A 19,135-nucleotide genomic window follows, 5' to 3' on the forward strand; every position below is an offset into this window, starting at 1 on the left:
TCATAAGGGGTGTTACAGGAAATAATGGCTGAAAACTTCCCAAATCTACTGAGAGAGATGGATGTACATATCCAGGAAGCACAACACACCCCAAACATCATAGACCCCAACAGGCCCATGCCAAGACATATACTTGTCAAATTATCCAATGCTCAAGACAAAGAGAAAATTCCAAAAGCAACAAGAGAAAAGAAAACCATCACATACAAGGGAGGCTCCATAAGAGTAAATGCTGATTTCTCATCTGAAACCATGGAGGCAAGAAGGCAGTGGTATGATATAGTCAAGGTACTAAAAGAAAAAAATTTCCAACCAAGAATACTCTATCCAGCTAAACTAGCATTCAAAAATGATGGAGACTTCAAAATATTCACAGATAAACAGAAATTGAAAGAGTATGCCAACAAGAAACCTCCCCTACAAGAAATACTAAAGGGAATTCTGCAGAAAGAAATGTAAAAACAGGACAGTCAGAGTTGGAGGAGAGTGTAAGAGCAACAAAAAAGACAAAAAGAGAAGAAAAACAAAACAAACAAAATATGACCAACACAAGTCCAAACAAAATATGGCTAACATAAATAATTCCTTGAAAGTAATAACACTGAATGTCAATGGATTAAACTCACCTATCAAAAGATTCAGACTGGGACATTGGATAAGGAAATATGACCCATCTATACGCTGTCTACAAGAAACACATCTTAGACCCAGAGATTCATGGAGGCTGAAAGTGAATGGTTGGAAAACAATCTTACAAGCAAACAATAACCAAAAAAAGGCAGGAGTAGCTATATTAATTTCAGACAAAATAGACTTTCAATGCGAAACAATTGTGAGAGATAAAGAAGGATACTACATATTAGTGAAAGGAACGATCTCTCAAGAAGAACGATCTATCATAAATATTTATGCTCCTAACAAGGGCACCTCCAAATATGTGAGGCAAATATGGGAAAAACTAAGTGAAAGAATAGATGCCTCTACAATTATAGTGGGAGATTTTAATGCATCTCTATCAACTTTGGACAGAACATCTCAAAAGAGAATCACTAAAGAAACAAAATATTTGAACAGTATATTAGAGCTGGATCTAATAGACATATACAGATCATGACACCCGAATACAGCAGGATATACATTTTTCTCAAATGCACATGGATCATTCTCCAAGATAGACCATATGCTAGGCCACAAAGAAAGGCTTAATGAATTCAGAAAGATCGATATCATACAAAATAGTATCTCTGACCAGAGTGGAGTGAAGCTGGAAATCTGCAAGGGCCAGAGGCCCAGATTTCACACCAAAATATGGAAATTAAACAGCACACTCTTAGAAAAACAGTGGGTCATAGAGGAAATCTCAAAAGAAATCAATAACTACCTTGAAACAAATGATAATGGTAACACAAATACCAAAACTTATGGGATACAGCAAAAGCAGTACTGAGAGGGAAATTTATAGCCATAAATTCATACATCATAAAAGAAGAAAGCAAAAATTGAAGAACTAACTGCACATTTGGAGGAATTAGTAAAAAAACAACAAAGTAATCCGACAGGAAGAAGAAAGAAAGAAATAACAAAGATAAGAGCAGAATTAAATGAAATAGAAAATAAGAAAGCACTTGAAAAGATAAACAAGACCAAGAGCTTGTTTTTTGAGAAGATCAATAAAATTGACAAACCCTTAGTGAGACTAACAAAGAAAAAAGAGAGAAGATGCAAATACACAAAATAAGAAACGAGAAAGAAGTTATCACCACTGACCCTACAGAAATAAAGACTAACATAAGAGGATACTTTGAAAAACTATATTCCAACAAAAATGACAATTCAGAGGAAATGGACAAATTCCTAGAAACACATAAGCAGCCTATATTGATGAAAGAAGAAATTGATGATCTCAAAAAACCAATCACAAGTAAAGAGACAGAATCAGTCATTAAAAACCTCCCAACTAAGAAGAGCCCAGGGCCAGATGGCTTCACAGGTGAATTCTACAAAACATTCCAGAAAGAACTAACACCAATCCTGCTGAAACTCTTCCAAAAAATTGAAACAGAAGGAACATTGCCTAACTCATTCTATGATGCCAACATTATCCTAGTACCAAAGCCAAACAAAGACACCACAAGAAAGGAAAATTACAGACCAATTTCTCTAATGAACCTAGACACAAAAATACTTGCTAATCATATTCAACAACACATTAAATGAATTATACACCACAACCAAGTGGGATTCATTCCAGGTATGCAAGGATGGTTCGACATAAGAAAACAATCAATGTAATACACCATATAAAAAGATTGAAGGAAAAAAATCACATGATTATATCTATAGGTGCAGAAAAGGCATTTGACAAAATACAGCACCCTTTCTTGATAAAAACACTCCAAAAGATCAGAATACAAGGAAATTTTTTGACCATGATAAAGAGTGTATATGAAAAACCCACAGAAAGGCGGGAGGAGATGAGAAGTGGAGGCGTCTTTGGGACATGGAGCTGCCCTGGATGGTGCTTCAGGGGCAGTCACCGGACAGTGTAAATCCTCACAGGGCCCACTGGATGGAATGGGGGAGAGTATGGGCCATGATGTGGACCATTGACCATGAGGTGCAGAGGTGCCCAGGGATGTGCTTACCAAGTGCAATGGATGTGTCATGATGATGGGAATGAGTGTTGCTGGGGGGGGGGAGAGGTGGGGTGGGGGTGGTGGGGTTGAATGGGACCTCACATATATATATATTTTTAATGTAATATTATTACAAAGTCAATAAAAAAATAAATAAATATATATAAAAAAAAGAAAAACCCACAGCTGACATCGTTTACAATGGCGAAATCCTAAAATCCTCCCCTCTAAATTCAGGAACAAGACAAGGATGCCCACTCTCTCCCCTTCTATTTAACATTGTCTTAGAAGTATTTGCTTGAGCACTGAGGCAAGAACCAGATATAAAAGGCATTCAAATTGGAAAAGAAGAAGTCAAAATTTCCTTATTTGCAGATGACATGATCCTATACATAGAAAACCCTGAGAGGTCTACAACAAAGCTTCTAGAACTCATAAATGAGTTTAGTAAAGTCGCAGGTTATAAGATCAATGCGCAAAAATCAGTAGCATTTCTGTACACCAATAATGAGCAAGATCAGGAGGAAATCAGGAAACAAATACCATTTACAATAGTAGATAAAAAAATCAAATATTTAGGAATAAATTTAACTGAAGAGGTAAAGAACTTATACACAGAGAACTACACAAGACTGTTCAAGGAAATCAAATAAGATCTAAATAAATGGAAGAATATTCCCTGTTCATGGATAGGAAGACTAAATATTATTAAGATGTCTATCCTACCAAAACTGATCTACACATTCAATGCAATCCCGATAAAAATCAACACAGCATTTTTTAAGGAACTAGAAAAACTAACTATGAAATTTATTTGGAAAGGAAAGAGGCCCCAAATAGTCAAAGGCATATTCAAAAAGAAAAATGAAATTGGAAGAATCACACTACCTGACTTCAAAACATACTACAAAGCTACAGTAGTGAAAACAGTATGGTATTGGCATAAGGAGAGACACACAGACCAATGGAATGGAATTGAAAGTTTGGATAAAGAACCGCATATATACAGTCATATAACATTTGATAAAGCCACCAAACCCTCTCAACTGGGAGAGAATGGCCTATTCAACAAATGGTGCCTGGAGAACTGGATATCCACATGTAAAAGAATGAAAGAGGACTACCATCTCACACCTTATACAAAGATCAACCCAAGATGGATCAAAGACCTAAATATAAGAGTCAAGACCATAAAGACTTTGGAAAGCAGTGTAGGGAAACATCTACAAGAACTTGTAATAGGAAATGGCTTCATAAACGTCACACCAAAACCACGAGCAGCAAGAGAACAAATAGATAAATGGGACCTCCTCAAAATTAAAGCCTTCTGCTCCTCAAAGGAGTTTGTCAAGAAAGTTAAAAGGGAGCCTACACAATGGGAGAAAATATTTGGTAACCATATATGGGATAAGAGACTTATAACTTGCATATATAAAGAACTCCTTTATCTTGAAAATAAAAAGATAAGCAACCCATTTAAAAAATGGGAAAAGATTTAAACAGACACTTCTCCAAAGAAGAAATACAAATGGCTAAAAAGCACATGAAAAAATGCTCCAAATCTCTAGCTATCAGGGAAATACAAATCAAAACTACAATGAGATACCATCTTACTCCCAGGAGATTGGCAGCTATGAAAAAAACAGAAGAATACAAATGCTGGAGAGGATGTGGAGAAATGGGAACCCTCATCCACTGCTGGTGGGAATGCAGAAGGATCCAACCATTCTGGAGGACAGTTTGGCGGTTTCCCATAGATTTACCATATGACCCCGCAATTCCACTGCTGGGTATATACCCAGCAGAACTGAAAACAAGGACACAAACCGATATACGCACACCAATGTTCAAAGCAGCATTGTTCACTATCTCCAAAAGTTGGAATCAACCCAAATGCCCATCAACAGATGAATGGGTAAATAAAATGTGGTATATACATACAATGGAATACTACTCAGCTTTAAGAAAAAATACACTACAAACACACGTGATAACATGGATGAATCGAGAACCTTATGTTGAGTGAAGCAACCCAGGCATTGAAGAACAAATACTACACGACCTCAATGATATGAAATAAGTAAACCAAGCTGCCGCAGAGAGCTAGAGACTGGATGATAGGCTTACAGGAAATCGGGGGGTAAGGAAGGATGTAAGCTGACATCTACATGGGTGAAATCTATGATAACCTGGAGGTTAAGTATGTGTACAAGGAAGGGATAAAATAGGGACATAGGGTTACCTTTGGGTGGGGCTTTGCGGGCTTGAGGGGGCTAGGGATGGGCAGATGGGTAATATTGCCCCAAAATTGGGGGGAGGGTGGGGCAACATACGAACATAGGAGATTGTCAGGTGTTCATTGAGAGTATAATGCTGAGAAAACCTTTTCAAAATATAATTAGGAAAGTTACCTGTTTAAGATACTTAAAGGGGATAATTTGATGTAGGACAGACTCCTAGGGAATATGTGAATGCTCATTTTGCCAGAGTGGGTTATATCATTGGGTAGAGACCCATATAATGAGAGTGAAGGTATACCCACATCCTAGGGAGGACTGATGCCATCAAATAGAGGGAACTCTATCTCTCTAGAGAAATGGTGGCTCCTAGGGTGTTAGGGCAGTTGAGCATGTCAAGCCCTCAACACTGTTGCAAGTATCTCTGAACATGGCTCTTCAAGAAATGAAGATTGCCTATCACTGTGGGTCCTAAGGGGAGGGGGAAATAGATATTGAATAGATGGAACCAATGTAACTGTGAGGGCAATAGAAGTGTTTCACAAGAGTACGCAAGGATGGAAATAAAACATATAATATTACACCAAAAACATATAGGGGCCGACAGACTAATAATGTAAATCATAATGTAAATCATAGGATAACTAAAAATTTAGAAAATTGTATAGCCTAAAGTATAAACCACAATGTAAACACAAATGTTACCTTGTTTGAAAGCTATTTTCTCAATATCTGTACATCAGTTTCAGTAAATATGGTATGAATATGTTAAAAGATTATTGCTGTGGAAGGGAAAAGGTTTTATATTGGATATGTGGGAGTACTGTATATTATATATATGAATTACTGTGATCTAAAACTCTTGTGAAGATAAGCTTAATAATTAGAAAAAAGAAAAGAAAAAGATAGGATGTAGAATTTCTCCAAATTAATATGTATTCTATATCTAACCTTTAAACTCATCACTATATTCCATTTTACTATTAAGGGAACCTGGCATTATATTGGGCTTCACTTTTCAGGAAGTTTTGGATCACAGAGTGGTTCAACAATGGCAGTGGAGGAATACTGGTATGGGATGTTATTGACAGGGGACATATGGTTGACAGGGAGTTATACAGGGCATGTGTCTGGGGTGCATCAAAATGTTTGGATATATTCATAGTGGAAACAATTAAAAACAACAGCTGGGGGGGGGTGCTGGGTTCCTGGCCGGGGGGGCTCTGTCACAGTCTCTTAGGGAGCAGCAGCAGTCCCCCAGGTGCAACGGCAAGGACCAGGAAGGAATGAGGGTCCAACAGTGAGCCCCTGATACTAATAACTATGCTTGTGAGCCTGTGCACCTGAAATAAGAACAAGGCCTAGAGCAGCAGTGTGCTTAAGAGTTCCCTCCTGAGAGTCTCCGTACTACTCAAATGTGTCAGTCTCAAAGCCAAACTCAGCATGTAAATGCACTGCCTTCCCCCCAGTGTGGGACATGACTCCCGGGGATGAGCCTCCCTGGTGCCGAGGGATCACTACCAAGTACCAGCTGATGGCATAACTAGAAAATTGGCTCGGATAAAAGGTTCAACTCAGACCAGCAGAATATCCCTGTCTACATATAATAACAGGAGGTAAAAATGCTTTTTGACCTAAATCAAGGGGAAATGGAAAGGACAAATGAGTTTATATGGCTATGAGTCTCTAAAAAAGAGTATGGACAATGCCCAGAGATGTACCTACCAGGTGCAATGGATGTGTCATGATGGGAGTGATGGGAGTGAGTGTTGCTGGGGGGGGGGAGTGGTGGGGTGGGGGTGGTGGGGTTGAATGGGACCTCATATTTTTTTTAATGTAATATTTTTACAAAATCAATTAAAAAAAAAAGTTTCATCCTTACATATGAAACCTAAACACAGAAATGACAAAAATAATTCTTAAAAAAATAAGATTTAAGGTAAATAAGTATATTATAGCCTTAAAATATTTTGCCTAAATAAAAAATATTGATTTGGATAGCAAAAAAAAAAAAAAAAGAGTATGGAGGTTATCAGAGGTGTTGCATTATGCACACCTGAGCAGAGTCTCAGAGACAGATAAAGTAGATACAACCCTCTTCTGAGGGCTGAAGAGACCCACAGGTTTTATGGTCATGGCAGATGGAGTTCACTGCCATATCAGTTGGCCCTTCTTTGGAGTTGGTGTTTCTGTGTGATGGAGCTGGACTCAGATGTGATCTCTTTTCACAAGCCTTTCCTGTTACTTTACCAGAATTGTCGTTGCTGCTGGGGTTTAAGATATATCTAGGGGATCTGAATCTCTGGACTGACCATACGATAGCCAGGCCCTGAGCCTCAACAGACTTCAGCTCCTACACTCTGGTTTATTGGACTTACCCCACTCAGCTAACATGGAGTTGAAGAATGTCAACCCCCACACCATGGAGCCTAGAGTGCCTAAAACTGAAAGCAGAAGGATTGCATCTAGTATCCATGTGGAATCTAAGCCCCCTCTTGACATAGATGTGGAATGGACACAACCAATCCAAGGTCCAACAGGATGGAGGAATAGAGTAGGGATTAGAGTGGACTTACTGATATTCTATTCATGAACTATTGTGGTTAGTAATCGAGAAAATGTGGCATTGGTGTGGAAAAATTGGCCATGGTGGCTGCTGGGTGTGGGGAATGGGAGGAGGAGATGAGATGTGGAGGCATTTTTGGGACTTGGAGTTGTCCTGGGTGGTGCTGCAGGGATAATTACTGGACACTGTAGATCCTCCATGGCCCACTGGATGGAACGTGGGAGAGTGTGGGCTATGATGTGGACCATTGTCCATGAGGTGCAGCAATGCCCAGAGATGTATTCATCCAAATGCAATGGATTTGTCATGATGATGGGGGAGAGTGTTGCTGTGGGGGGAGTGGTAGGGTGGGGGGGTGGGGGGTGAATGGGGACCTCATATTTTTTGAATGTAATATTTTTAAAAAATGAATTAAAAATAAAATAAAATAAATAAATACAAGACTTTCTCAGCTGGTTTTCTAGAATTTTTTTTACTTACAAAAGGTAACATCCACAAACAGCCTACTTATCATCTCTTTCACTTATAGAAGTTATCCTGAATTTCCATAATAATTTGAGAGCATCATGGTGAGAGGCTAGTTATAGTTGATTTGATAGGCACATGTTCGTGCTTGCTTTTAGGTATGGTATCGTTTTGTGTCTTTTTGGCAGACTTCCATACTCTTCTTGTTTCAGCCATTACTATTTCTGCTTCGTAACTGTGGCCAATCCCCAACTTACCATATTGCTTCTACTTCTCTGAGGCTTGGGAAGAGATTAATCAAGTGATTTTGAATCAATTACAGAACAGTGTTTTTAATCTGTAAAATGAAAACAATAAGTACCCACTTCAAAGAGTTTGGGGAAGATGAAATTAATTAATGCATATAAAATGCTGAGAATTCTATCAGCACATATTAATGATATAGAGAGAAATAGGTTCAGAATGAATGGTGTCTACTATGTGTAAAAAAGAAGAATTTTATATAATATTAGGTCTCAGTTATTTTAATTTTGGCTGCTCTTATTTTCTTATTTTCAGATGGTTTCCAAATAGATGAAATTTCTACGTAAGTGAGATACCACATCAGCACATTTTCTAAATAGGTGGGGCTATTATTTGGCTGAATTGCTCCAGATTGCTCAGAAATGCCCACTTCTATGACATAATTCCTTAATTATCATATTTTCCAGTCATTAAAAATGATGGTCGTAAAAAATAATGAGTTAGTGATAGACCACTGTATATGTATCCCAATTGGTTATACTGTTTTAAGTTTGATTTGATTTGGTTTTTTTTTTAGGAGGGCAAATAACAGCCTTCAGAGGGCCACTACCTTTTTCTGACATCAGCCTTTTACTTTATGGTGATTTTCCTCCAAGGGAAGATACAGTCTAGGCATTCAGCAATCTTGATTTAAGACAGTCACTGATCAAAACAGGTGCACGTCAAAAAAGGCATAGGTCTGGCAAAGAAATGGAACTTTGCTGTGGTCCTGTGCCAGAAACCTGCTGATTACCTTTCCTCCTTTTCATCAGATACTGAAATGGAAACTAGATCCAGAAGCCCCTGAATCTCAGACTTCGGGATTTAGAGGAACCAGGGCAGGAACAATGATCTTAAGAACAGCCTCCAGCCCAGAAATCTAAGCTCATGGACCTTTCCTTTAACCTCCTTGTCTGTTTGGGTGGGAAATTGAGGATGCTCATAGAATTTAGACCTCGTTCTATAGAAAGCGTTTGGTTGAGATATCAGTGGGGAAGGGTGGCATACATGAATATAGATGGGTCAATGCAATTTTCCAAGTTCAAGTGAGTGGGTGAAAAGTTGTTTGACATTCACTTACGTTTATAAGGCTAAAATGAACCAAGCCCCAAGCCCCTGGCCTACTCATTTCAAAAACTAGAAAATAAAATCTTTTGAAAGAATTGCTTTTGACATTGAATCTTTCCCTGCCACTCCCGCCCCCCACCAATGGTTGAAAGTGACCAAGCTTAATGTCTGTTTGAATTTGAGCGTGTCTCTTTCTTTTTCCCAGAGCCATCTGGTCTAAATACCGTGGAAGCCCACAACAAAATCGGGGCCTTGAGAGCTTATCGAGGTTATCCTCTTGCTTTTAGGCCTGAACGTCCTTTTAAATTCTTCCCAACAAGAAAGCAAACTGTCCTGCTTTTGAATAAGCCTGAAGGAAACACTATTGTACAAACTCATTCAGGACAGTAGGAGCAAAGAAAAAAAATTAGAAAGATACATCAAGTTTTCTTGCACAAAAGCAGTTACTCAACCTGGCACTGGATTTTTGTGTGATTGTGGTAGAATGTTCGTGGCTTAAAGTTCTTTAAAATGCTTACAGTTCATTCAGTACATTCTTTTAAGGAAAAATTATAATTATATAAGTATGTCTGCTCTGTAATTGTTGTAGACCCCCAACCTGCTTTTTCCCTACCTCATCGTGAAGTTTAGGCTGAATGTTCATCTTCACAGTACTGACATCTTTACTTGCAAAGCTATTTTTTAAAAAAACACAATTCTGTTCAAATAACTTTTATTGAGCATGTACCTTGTGTTAATCATGATAGTAAGGGTTGGGGAATCAAAATGACTAAGACATTGACCTTGACCTCAAATTTACCTTCCAAGGAGGAGAGAGACAGATATATAATACCTATGTATATCTATATATCTGCAGATAAATATAAATAGAAGTGTGTTCATGATACAGAAGTAATATCTGGGCAAGTGAAAGATAAAGTGAAGAAAAGAAAAGATGTCAAACTTAAAATTTTGTATAAAACAAAAAAGATCTCAATAAATATTACATTTATTAAGTCACCCATATGTTTTCCTATGATTTCCACATACAATGAGTTAAGAAATTTAGATATGTCTTTAAAAATTATTTTCTCTAAAAAGTCCCACTCTTATTAGAAAGAATAGCTGTATCTGCATGGTAGCTCTCGACTTTTATTTGTTCTTCTGTTTCCCTTTTTTCCTTCTTTCTTTTTTTACAGTGAGTATATTATCTTTTAAAATTTCCCCCCCTCCCCCACCCTGCTATTTTTTGCTGTCTGTGTCCATTTGCTGTATCTATTTCTCTTTTGGTCTTCTCTTCTTGTCTTTCTCCTCTAGGATTCACCAGGATTCGATCCTGGGGACCTCTGATGTGGAGAAAGGTTCCCTGCCAATTGCACCACCTCTGGTCTCCGCTGTGCTTCACCTTGACTCTCCCCTTCATCTCTCTTTCGTTGTGTCATCATCTTGCTGCATGACTCACTTGCATGGGCACTGGCTCACTGCATGGGCACTTGGCTTGCACAGGCACTGGCTTGCCATGCAGGCACTGGCTTGCCACGCAGGCACTTTCATGGGCATTCAGTTTGCCACATAGGCACTTGGCTCACCACACAGGCACTTGCGTGGGCACTTGGTTCACCATGTGGGCACTTGGATTGCCACACGGGCACTTGGCTCACTGTATGGGTGCTGGGCTCGCCATTTGGGCACTGGCTCACCGCACAGGCACACTTTCTCTTCTTTTTCACCAGGAGACCCCAGGTATCGAACCTGGTTACTTTAGCTACATCTGCTTCCCCATATTATCTTTATAGTAAGGAAACAACTAAGAATTTTTTCCTCATGTCCATAAAAATGCCTGCTAACACTATAGCAAACAAATTTAGATTATGGACCTGGCAGTTTGATGAACCAAAAGTCTAAATTTCAGAACAGCTTTTAAAGAACTGTCCTATTATTTTTAAGTTGGCATATTAACTAGAAAGGAGCTGGGGTGCGGATGTGGCTTAAGTGGTTGAGTGCCTGCTTCCCACATGGGAGGTCCCAGGTTCGGTTTCAGGTGCCTCCTAGAAACAAAAATATAAACAAGCAAACAGGCAAGGGAACCAACTCAGGAAGCCAATGTGGATCAGTGGTTGAGTGCCAGCTTCTTACATATGAGGTCCCAGGTTCAATTCCTGGCCCAGGTACCTTAAAAAAAAAACTGAAACCGAGTTGTCAAATCTTAAGTGGACACCTTTCATATGAATGCATAGCAATTTATAAACTTATTGTCAAAAACTGTGCACCTATTCACTTAAGCAACATTTATTTCTTTTTTCTTTTTCTTTTGTAGAAGCTGGACTCATTTTCTGAAGGAAACCATGTGAATAACCTCAATATTTAAGGAAGATAAGTTGTTCTGTTCCCTTAGGAAAAGATTCAGGGGACAGACCCAGCTGAACAGGCCCCACCCTTTCCCCAAACTGCTGGGCCCCCAAGGTCACTTTGAGGAATCTTGCGGGTGGAGCAGTCTCCACAGCTTCAAGTTGTTTCCCTCACCTCCTTCCCCATTCCCAAACTACTTTTTAGCACAGTAATCTCTTAAACAAACACTCCCATCTGTAAACTTTCTTGGCAAAGGACATTTCAGCCCAGAGCCTAATCAAATGAACAAGAACTGAAATTGGGTGGTTAAATGAATGAGGCTCGAATAAAAGAAAGCATTGGGTACTTGATCACTGGCAGACAAGTGCACTTACCATGTTTTTCTAGATGCTGACAGCAGCTTTCCACCAGCCTGGGGACCTGTCTGTAAATAGGGTTCAGACTGAGCTTCTTATCTCGGGCTTTTTGTTTTTTATTTTGAGCCTCGGCAGGCAAGGAGAGTTGCAAAGCTTCCAGTAGTCGAGACTGATTATCATCAAGATCTGTGATTGAATCCACTGACATTGCACCCTGCAAATTATACCCAGACATGAACAAGGAGCACAGAGAAAATAAAAACAGACTCCCCCAGATTCTATCCAATAAATACTTTTGCTCATGACTATTTATCACACGTGCAATGGTACTGCTCAATGTAATTGTGCTGTTGTAGGTTAATAGAAAACAGCAATAGTAGAATATCAGTAAGTGTACTCTAATCCATACTCTATTCCTCCATCCTGTGGACCCTGGGATGGTGATACCCACTCCACTTCTATATCAGGGGCTTAGATTCCACATGGTTGATGGATGCGATTCTCCTGCTTGGAGCTGTAGGCACTCTAGGTTCCCTGGTGTGGTGGTTGACCATCTTCATCTCCCTGTTAGCCAACCTGTGCAGGTCCAACAAAGCTGAGAGTAGGAGCTGCAACTCTGCTGAGGCTCAGGGCCCAGCTGGCAAATGGTCAGTTCAGAGATTCAAATCTCCTGGGTATATACCAACCCCAGTGTCAACCACAGGTTCAGTAAAAGTAACAGAAGAGGCATGTGTAGAAAGTTTACATGCCTTTTGAAAAGTTGGGAAACTTCACAACAAAGGGTAAGGTAACAGTAGTTACAATTTCAACAAAAGACTACATTTTACAAATGTAAATGAGATGGGAAATATATCAATAAACTTTTTGGGCCAAACCACTTCATTTTTGGAAACAAAAATTAGAGAAAAAAAATTACATGCTCAATGAATGAGATAAAGTCACAGAAGTCTTGTGAATAAAACCATCTAGTTAAGTAGATTTGCAGAAACAGGGAGGCTTCCATTAAACCGTTTTAGTGTGGTTTCCCCCAGAAGCAGGAGCAAGGACTTTATTAGGGAAGTGGTTCCAGGAAACACCTGTTGGGGAGTGGGGACGTGAGACAGGGAAGGGAAGGCAGCCAATGCAGAGAGCATTATCAAGCCCCTTGCTACTGTGGGAAACAAGTTCAGTCTCCCTCGGGATTTCTAGGATAGAGTGGAGAACATGCTCCTCTGTTACCTCTGTAACAGAGATAACAGAGCTATCTCTGTTAAGGAGCGAGGGAGCTGGGGTATTTATACACCAACTCTTAAGCTCACTGGTTAAGAGTATCTCCTGGCAAGGAAGGGGAGATGTCATTCAGGTCTCAGCTCTTGCAGCCATATGAACTGGCTGGGTGGCTCCAGCAGTCAGAGCAAGCCTTCAGCAAAGAGATGAAGTGCTGGAAGGTGGACGAGAGGCTGGCATGCTAGGAGGATAGAGCCTGAAGGGAAGGGAGCAGGGCACCAACCGTGTCTGCTAGAGCCACCCATTGTTTGATGAAACCTAGAGTAAGCAGCATTTGGGTGGCCCATTGCTTGGGTCTTAGATTCCCAGAAGGCTCAGATTTAGACTGTTACAGCCAAATGGGATTCTACACACAGTCTGAGAGACAATGACAAGATTGGAAGTACAATCTTATAATGCACATTCAAATAGTGCGTAAGTTTTTGACATTTCTTCGTTTTTAAACAGAACAGCAGCCTCGATAAACAGTAGAAGCGCAAGTCTCTTTTGAACCTGGAGAGGTCCTGAGGGTTGGGGACTGTTTGAGAAACGTGGATTTTAAGTGGGGAGATTCTAGAGTTGTAAGGAGGGCAGTAGTCAATGGATGTAGGTTGCAAAGATTTGGGGCCTCTAGGCAAGAGGAAGAGAGGTGGAGGAGATCCTGCAGGCACTTAGGATGTTTGAGAGATGCTTATCAACTGGCTTGGTCAATCACCAACCAGTTTGCCTGAAAAACTCAGTTTGTCTGATCAGAAATTTGAGATGCCTAACAAACAAATAATAGCGAAGTGCCTAGACCATAGTACTCATTCTATAAACAGTACCATACTACAGCATTGATTTGAGAGAGGATATATATTGGTTTTTATAGTTTTCTTTGAGCCCCACCCCCAAAAATTCTTTCCTCGATAAAGAACATTCTCACTGTCATGAACCCCGCAGCCAGTTCATCTGGCTGGGCATGGTTCTCAGACTGGGCACAGAGAGGTTAACAAACATGGGTCCCTCCCCTTAGGCCTCGCATTGGGGTGGGAAAGTCTGGGAAGACAACAGAAGATTACAGTAGACCAGGATCAGCGCTGGTGTTGCAGAATGTTCAGGAGAGCATGGTGGATGAGGGTAACTAAGGAGGGGGCACTCAACCGCTTTGAGAGGGGTCAGGAAAAGCCTTCCACAGGGTGCCGGGGGCCATGTGCCCATTGCAAATTCTCCCTGAATGGGGTTGCGGACAGACCTCTAGACACAAGCTACTCTTCCGGTGTTCACATGGGTGAGGACTCAGGGAATGACCTAGGGCATCTTCAGTTTTCCTAACATTGGTGTCAGAGAAAATACATGCCAACTCACCCTTCTCCTGGCCCGAGGAGCCGGCTCTGGGGTGCCAGGGGACATTGACTCATTTGGTGTTTCTGAGGTTGAGCTGAGAGATGAGTTACTGCTTGAGAGTTCTTTGTTTTGTCTTTTATTTCCAAATGGCAGGAGGGAAGTCACAAAATCAGTTGTGTCCTTCTGCTCGTCCTTCTGTGAGTCCTGCTTGAGTTTATAGGCCCGGTCATTGGCAATGACCTGGGATAAGGGCATTCCAAATGCCTGTGGGACGAATTCTGGAATGGAAAAAACAAACATTCACTTGCAGAGAAAGGCTGAGCCAGTGAAGACCCTCACTCGGGTTTCAGACAGAAGGCCAGATATATTCAAACGATTGTATTTTGAAGAACTGAGTCATCAACCCCAAAATGCAGGTGACTTTTGTGTTTATCAGTGTGGCCAAAGATATGCTTAAATAAAACAAGCTAGCAGACATAAAGAACATAGGAAATCTCGGTCTCAAGTTTTTTCTCCGATGTGTTTTGAGTCTGTTTTAAAGGAAATAAACTTTACAGAGAAATGTGACTCTTTGGATGGACTGTAAATAATACTTTTTTTAATCACAAATATGCCATTTTATAAGCAGTTACTCCTGGAATGATATGTCTCAGAGGCTTCCAGAGCCTATAAGGCGTGGGGAGACTCTGTATTTATCCATTCATTTTTCAGGCATTTATTGAATACCTACTATGTGTCATCTCAAGCTACACAATTGGGAGGGTGCAAAGTTTATAAAAGGTACATTCCTCGTTTTTGAAGGGTGCAGCATGTGGGGGTGTGTGAGGGAAGTGGAGAGTCAGATATGCAAAAAAATTTAAGAGAATGTCTACTATGCACTACAAACAAGTCATACAGGAGGTAATGATAAAAACTCAGTTAAGTGAATATGCTTTGGGGTCCCCAATAAAAGTGTCAGCAGATGAAAGGACAGCCCGGGAGGCCCAGGAGCATCTAGGGAAGAGGGTAGCTCTTTTTCCACTGTGCGCCTTGTCCCCACATTCTATCTCCAGCAAGCAGGTTGGGCTATCTCTGCCATGATCGACACTCAAGCCATCCTGCCCACCACAGGGATGCATGGACTCCACCAAGACATCCCCAGCACAGGGTTCAGGGAACAGTTTATGAAATCCTCTAACAAGGACAACTCTGGGGAAGGGGCATGGTGCTGTATTCTATGGATTTACTTGGAGATATACATAGAGTTGCTTTCTGGATAGCTATAGTAAATTTATTTATCAACACACACATTGCCAGCATGCTGAGCCTCAGGGCAAGACATTTTATTGGCAATATTTTAGCTTCCTGCTGAGAAGTATTGATAAATTTAATTAAATGCATTATTTCCTTTAGACCCCAAATAAGAAGGCCTCCTAGAAGCAGAAAATTGGAGTTGAGCCTCTCCCTTGTTTTTATAACTCCTATGAGTGAAACCAGAATGACCAAGGGAAAATAATTCTAAGACTGTTTGTTCTTTGAAAGAAAAAGCTAACATTAGTCAGGTAGAAAGTAGCTTTAAACATTTTCTGCCTTGATCCATAGTAACATTTTTAACATCCCTGGACAAACGGCCAAGACTACATCAAGAGTGGCAACAGTACTTGAAAAGCCTGAACTTATGCTTCTATGAAAATATGCAATTCGTTTTGAAGTAACAAATCAAAATGTCAGCATTTTGGGTCTTTCAGAGGATGCTTGCCACTCTCCACCAACAAACCAGAGGCTGCACATGCAAATACTAAGGAAAACTGAGGACATTCTCTGTGGAATGATCAGTATGGAGAGTGCAGTGAGATCCAATAGCTCCCATTGCTAAAAGGCTGTTTCTACTACTCACAAAATCAAAAGCCAACAAAAGGGGACAAAACCTGCCCATTGGCTTTGAACACTGAGGATTTATTATATAAGTCAGAACTGTCCTGTCTGTCTGTGGAAATAATTAAATATTATTTCTCCAAAAAGGTTGGAGAAATTCTAGAAATATGCAGATAGCAAGGCTGACAGCTATATGAAAAATACAGAAACTGTCAGGGGATGGTAACAGCAAAAAGGACAATGACAAAACAAAGTTTTATTATATTTTTCATCTTTTAATACCCCAATTTCTTTTCTACTTCATTTTAGTTTTTCTAAATTAGTATGCATTCTTTAAACCTATCATTACTATTTCATTTTCCTCTTAATTGAATTTGGCAATATATTAGGCTTCATTTTTGAAAAAGTTTTGGACCACAGAGGGGTTCAACTATGGCAGGGGAGGAACACAGGTGTGGGGTGTTATTGACGGGGGATGCATGATTGGGAGGGAATTCTTCAGGGCATGTATATAGGGTATATAAAAATGTTTGGATATTCGTTGGGTATTTTCATAGTAGTTAGAGTTATAAACAACAACAGAGAGAGTGCTGAGTTCCCAGCCAGGGGAGCTCTGTCACATTCCCCAATGCAACAGCAACAATTCCCCAAGTGCAAGGGCAAAGACCAGTAAAGGGTGGTCCAATGATGAGCCCTTGATACTGATGACTGTGCTTATGAGCCTGTGTGTCTAAAATTTCAACAAGGCCTTGAGCTGCATGGTGCCTAAAAGTTACCTCCTGAGAGCCTCCATATTGCTCAAATGTGACCACTGTCTAAGCCAAACTCAGCATGTAAATGCATTACCATCCCCCCAGCATGGGGCATGACTCCCAGGGATGAGCCTCCCTGGTGCCGAGAGATTACTACCTATCACCAGCTGGTGATGCAACTAGAAAAAGACCTAGAATTAAAGGGGGAAATGATAAAGACAAATGGGTTTATATTGCTAAGAGACTTCAAAATGAGTCAAGAGGTCATCAGAGGGGTCGTGTTTATGCATGTATCAGCAGGATCCCAGAGACAGCCAAAGTAGATACAATCCCAGGTACTGGTGCTCCTGAGGGTTATGAGGACACACAGGTTCTACGGTCATGGCAGATGGCTCTGGAGTTCAGTGCCATCAGTGGGCCCTACTTTGGAATGTGTGCTCCTGAGTGTGATGGAGTTGGACTCAGAAGTGACCTTTCTACACATGCCTCTTCTGTCACTTTTACTGAACCTGTGGTTGGCATTTGGGTTGGTATATACTCAGGAGACTTGAATCTTTGGACTAACCATGTGCCAGCTGGGCCCTCAGCCTCAGCAGAGTTGCAACTCCTACTCTCTAGTTTGTTGGACTCACCCAAGCCAGCTAATAGGGAGGTAAAGATGGTCAATCACCACACCAGGGAACTGAGAGTGCCTACAACTGCAGGCAGGAGAATCACATTCATCAGGCATGTGAGATCTAAGTCCCCTCTCAATTTATAAGTGGAGTGGACATCGCCATTCCAGGGTCCACAGGATAGAGGAATAAAATATGGATTAGAGTGGACTTGCTGGTATTCTACTATAGAACAATTGTGACTAGCAATGGAAGAAATTGTAGCATTGATACAGCAAGAGTGGTCACAGTAGTTGCTGAGGGCAGGAAGAGGGAATAAGAGATGTGACATAGGGGCATTTTTGGGACTTGGAGTTGTTGTAAATGACATTGCAGGATCAGATGCTGGACGTGTTATATCCTGCCACAACCCACTGAATGGACTGGGGGAGAGTGTAAACTACATTGTAAACCATAATCCATGTGGTGCAGCAGTGCTCCAAGATGTATTCACCAAATGCAATGAATATGTCACAATGATGAAAGAGGTTGTTAATGTGGGAGGAGTGGGGGTGGGGGGGTATATGGGAACCTCTTACATTTTTTAATGTAACATCTTTTGTGATCTATGTATCTTAAAGTCAATTAAATAAAAAAAATTTTAAAAAAGGACAATGACAAATGTACTGGGTGACATGCAGTGTCTGTCTATGCAGGCAAAATAATAGCACAGATTTAACATGAGATGGGGGCTATTGCTTCTTTTCCTAGTCATTTTTCAAAGTAAGGGAAACTGAGCAAACTCATTTAGAGACTTCTAGTAGCTCTGGGGCGGGGGAGAAGAAAACGGTTTCTTCCGAATCTGTCTTTTTTTTTTTTTTTAATCTGAAAGCCTGTCACTCTGCTTCTAAAATACAATAATCAAATACAAATTAAACAGATGAAATCTGTGAAGTCATTTCTGCCCAGTGTGATGGTTAGACTATTGTGTCAACTCGGTCAGGTACCTGTGCCCAATTGTTTGGTCAAGCAAGCACTGGGCTAACTGTAATACAAGGGCATTTATGGATTTTAGTCACCATTGACTTTACTGCAGTGGTAAATCATACGTAGATGATTACAAATACATCAGTCAGGGAGATTGCCATCAGCAATGAGGGATGCTTAACCCAATCAGTTGAATGCCTTAAAAGGGGAAGTGATTCCAGCATAGAAAGAATTTCCCAGCATGTCTTTGGACAGCCAGCATCTCCAAGAACTCGTCAAGAACCCTCATTGGACTTTCATTGGAGCCCCTGGTTACACCCTGCTTGCAGAACCTGGACTTGTGCATCCCCACAGCTGTGTGAGAGACTCTTATAAAATCACATGCTATTGACAGATACCTCTTGTTGATTCTGTTTCCCTAGAGAACCCTGACTAATACA

General features: G+C 40.5%; 1 protein-coding gene across 2 annotated transcripts in view; it reads right to left on the reverse strand.

Moving 5' to 3' along the window:
- Positions 1-19,135, reverse strand: part of ARHGAP6 (Rho GTPase activating protein 6) — a 535,211-nt gene that overhangs the window by 48,588 nt on the left and 467,488 nt on the right. For both annotated transcript variants that reach the window (XM_058291579.2, XM_058291580.2), the window contains exons 4-5: positions 14,531-14,787; positions 11,957-12,152 (exon numbers count right to left, since the gene is read on the reverse strand). In XM_058291579.2, coding sequence (XP_058147562.1) covers positions 11,957-12,152; positions 14,531-14,787 — 453 coding nt within the window. The remainder of the gene's footprint in view (positions 1-11,956; positions 12,153-14,530; positions 14,788-19,135) is intronic.

Source organism: Dasypus novemcinctus, chromosome X, assembly GCF_030445035.2.
Source record: "Dasypus novemcinctus isolate mDasNov1 chromosome X, mDasNov1.1.hap2, whole genome shotgun sequence".
Classification (NCBI taxonomy): Eukaryota; Metazoa; Chordata; class Mammalia; order Cingulata; family Dasypodidae; genus Dasypus; species Dasypus novemcinctus.